The sequence below is a fragment of the Microtus ochrogaster genome (genome assembly GCF_000317375.1).
Source record: "Microtus ochrogaster isolate Prairie Vole_2 chromosome 14 unlocalized genomic scaffold, MicOch1.0 chr14_random_1, whole genome shotgun sequence".
Lineage (NCBI taxonomy): Eukaryota > Metazoa > Chordata > Mammalia > Rodentia > Cricetidae > Microtus > Microtus ochrogaster.
In genome coordinates, this window is record NW_004949096.1 from 26930365 (window position 1) to 26933736 (window position 3372).

General features: G+C 44.8%; 1 protein-coding gene across 9 annotated transcripts in view; it reads left to right on the plus strand.

Annotated features, from left to right (window-relative positions):
• Eif2ak4 (eukaryotic translation initiation factor 2 alpha kinase 4) overlaps positions 1-3372 on the plus strand; it is a 91671-nt gene that overhangs the window by 29135 nt on the left and 59164 nt on the right. For 8 of the 9 annotated variants that reach the window (XR_003378446.1, XR_003378445.1, XR_003378444.1 and 5 more), the window contains one exon: positions 817-932. The exons of the other annotated variant lie outside the window; for it this stretch is intronic. Coding sequence is in view for 5 of the 8 variants with exons in the window: in XM_026787876.1 (XP_026643677.1) it covers positions 817-932 (116 nt within the window). In the remaining 3 variants the exon portion in view is untranslated. The remainder of the gene's footprint in view (positions 1-816; positions 933-3372) is intronic. 9 annotated transcript variants of the gene reach the window in all.

Consider the following 3372-nt stretch of genomic DNA (forward strand, 5'->3'; position numbering starts at 1 on the left):
CTTGTTAATTACTGTTGCATTCTAGGTTCCCGGCTTGTGCTGCTCCCCATCCATGGGAGAGGAAGGAGAGGAAGGGAGGGGAGGATAGCAGGGAAAAGAAACAAACAGAGAGGTAGCATTTGGGGACAGTCATGGAGGGAATGACAGGGAGTGTCTGTCAAAGACAGTAAGAGAAGAAAGGAAGGCCAGACTGGAACTGTGAGGACTCCGAGGCCTCCTCTGAGTGTTCTCCAAATGCAGCTGTGCCTGGGAATAAAACACTGGGCATGTTTGAGGGCCGAATGTAAACTGTACAGCCAGTTGAACGTCTTACGATGATGAAATGTTCCGTGTCTCTGCTGTCAGCATGGTAGCCACCAGCCCCAGGTGATTGGGGCACAAGAACTTAGCTGATGTTATTACTTTTTCTGATGTTATTACTTTTTCTGATGTTATTACTTTTTCGTATATGATGTGTTTGGGTGTGTGTGCTGTGTGTTTGTGTGGCGGTCAACTTTGTAGAGTTGGTTTTCTCCCTCCTATTCTTGGGATCAAACTCGGGCCCACAGGCCTCTGAGATAAGCATCTTTACCCATGAGCCATCTTGCTAGGTCAAGATCTGAATTTTAACTTCGCCTTGCATGGAGTTTATGCCATTCCTGTGTGAAAGGGAACAGTGGGAGGTGGGCAGTAGATGGTTTTCCCATTGGAGCCTTCCACTCCATCCCCGGGAGACAGAGACTGCACTGAATGGAGGAAGGGGGGGGGGCAAGAGTTTCCTATGTGAATTGTAAGTTCAAGGAAAAAAAAAAAACATTGTCCAAATTTATTTTTAAGGCGAGAACGTCAGTATTCTGTCTGTAGTGGCGAAGCCTCCCCGGGCTCGTGTGAAATCCTGTATTTCAGTGTGGGTAGCCCTGATCAGCTCATGGTGCATAAAGGGAAGTGTGTTGGTGAGTAAACAAGCTGAGTTCATTAAGTTTGTTTAGTGGCAAAAGTTAATCCTGATGTGACGGAACAGACCGGAGAGGAGACTGGCATCTAATCCAGTGTAGCCCAAGGAGGAACCCCTCCCTAGCAGGAAGCTACAATCGTCTCCCGTTCCTCATGCCTGGGATGAGAAGCTCCTCAGCTCCTCTAATGTGACGTGGAAATAAAACCATGCTCTTGAAAATATGTAGTGGGCAGATAGTCCTAAATGTTGTATCATGTTCATCTGGTACTGATAAAATGTGTGAACAAAATGAGCCCCGATTTTTATGATCTTTGTAACCAGATCACTGTTTTCTCCCTCTATGGTGCTGGGGATTAATCCAAGATCCTCGTGCATGCTGAGCCGGTGCTCGACCACTGAGTCACATCCCTGGCCCCCAGGTCCACTCATCTCAAGTTACTGTCTGTCTGCGTGGCATTTTCCTACGTGGCACATTGTGTCTGGGCAGAAAAAAAATCTTATTTTCTCTACATCTTATTTAGCAATTGCCTCTGGTGGCTACTTGAAATGAACCTTTCTCTACAAGTCAGGATTTTAATTTTCTTTTTAATCCAGTTTTCTATACTGACTTTCTTAGCCATATAGACAAGCTGCTAGGGCTTGCTTTCATGTTCTGAATTTAACAATTAACTTTCATTTTCAATCCTATAAATATCCTTGCCAGAATTAATGGACAGTATACCAAGAATCAAGCTTGCTTGCTTGCGGCATCTTTTTCTCCGTTTTAAGGTGGTATGGATAAGCCAGAGAACAGCTAACAATGGAGGGGGTGAAACCAATCCCTGAAGAGTCCGTGGCCACTCAAGCTGGCTACTGTGATAGCTACCTAGACAGATAGGACTCTGCAGACACAAGGCTAATGTACTCAAAACAGCCACTAGGCAGGGTCAAGACCACGGAGGAGGTGGTTGGCCAGGGACTTGAGACTGTTCTTGACTCAGAAACTTCGCGTTAGTGAACCGTCAGCATGAAATTCCCTGCCTTAATAACCTGGGAAATGAGGAAGGCCACGTCCTTGGGCTCTTAGTCTCACTGCGCTTATTAGTGTCCCCTTCGTCCCCTTCGTCCCCTTCGGTGATTTCAGGAGGAGACACATTTTAACTATCAAGGGTAAACTATTTTCTCACAGTCGGTCTGGCTTTGTCAATAGTCCCTAGTTTTGTTTGAAGTTTTTTTAACCATCAACTAATTAATATTTTTATTTTGAAAAGCAACCGATTAGTGTTTGTTTTTCAGTTAAAGTTGTCAGAGCTAGAGAGAGTAGAAAATGGCTTAGGGCTGTGGGAGGGGCGCTGACAACTGTCTGCACGCGATAGTCCCTGGCCTGTGACAGCTTCAGTCAGCGTCCTGCCAACACCTCTCCTTCAGCTTTGTCTTGTCTGCGTAACAAGAGTCCTTGGTTTGTCTCCACCAAGAGAGAGGTGATAGGAGGGTAGCTAAATGAAATTATAATGTAAAATCCCTAGCAGTTATGGAATGTCTAGCTGTTCCTGCAGTGCCCGTGAGGTTGCTTAGTGGATGGGCACTTAGCTGGCAACTGAGGTTGGTAGGTGGAGCCGCATGGTAGAAAGAAAGAAGTGTCTCCCAGAAGTTGTCCCCGTACACACACGTAAGTGTGTGTGCATACACATCCAATAAATAAATGATTTGTGTATGAATCCATATTAGACAGTGCATTACTGAGACTCATGTCAATCATGTCATCCTCCACCCCATAAATTCTTAGTGTCGCTGTCTCCAGTGAGCTGCTCAGTACATTCCTAAAGTTGCTTCCTTTAGTTGACAAGTTTCCAAACATCTGGGTTTTTCCCTCATAGGCTAAGACTTTTAGGAGTCATTATAACCAGAAAATAATTAGATTGTTGTAATTAAAATCTCTGAATTGCCAGCATTTCCCTGAAGTAAAAACTGCCATGTCAGATGCAGAGTCTAGGTGAGCTAATTCAGCCATAATTCTCCAAAGTACTTTTGCTAAAACTGTCTTCTAGATGCCGGTTCTTTCTGCTTCTGGTTTTTCAAATGGAAAACATAATTACCAGTGGCCTTTAAATGATTTTTCTTCTTTCAGAAAGTGAAGTAACATTATGAAAAGTAGTCTTTTTGTACTAAAAGGAAAGGGTTAGGCTGAGGAGATAGCCGGTCCATAAAGAGCTTGCAAGAACACCTGACTTCAACCCCAGAACCCACATTTCAAATAATAAAAGAAAGCTAAGCATGACGGTGTGCGCTTGCAGGCAGATTCTTGGGGCTCACTGGCCAGACAGTCACTGGGTAAGTTTCAGGCCAGTGAGAGACCCTGCCTCAATAACAGCATGAGGAACAGCCATGCATACACATTCTCGTATCCTCTCTCTCTCTCTCTCTCTCTCTCTCTCTCTCTCTCTCTCTCTCTCTCTCTC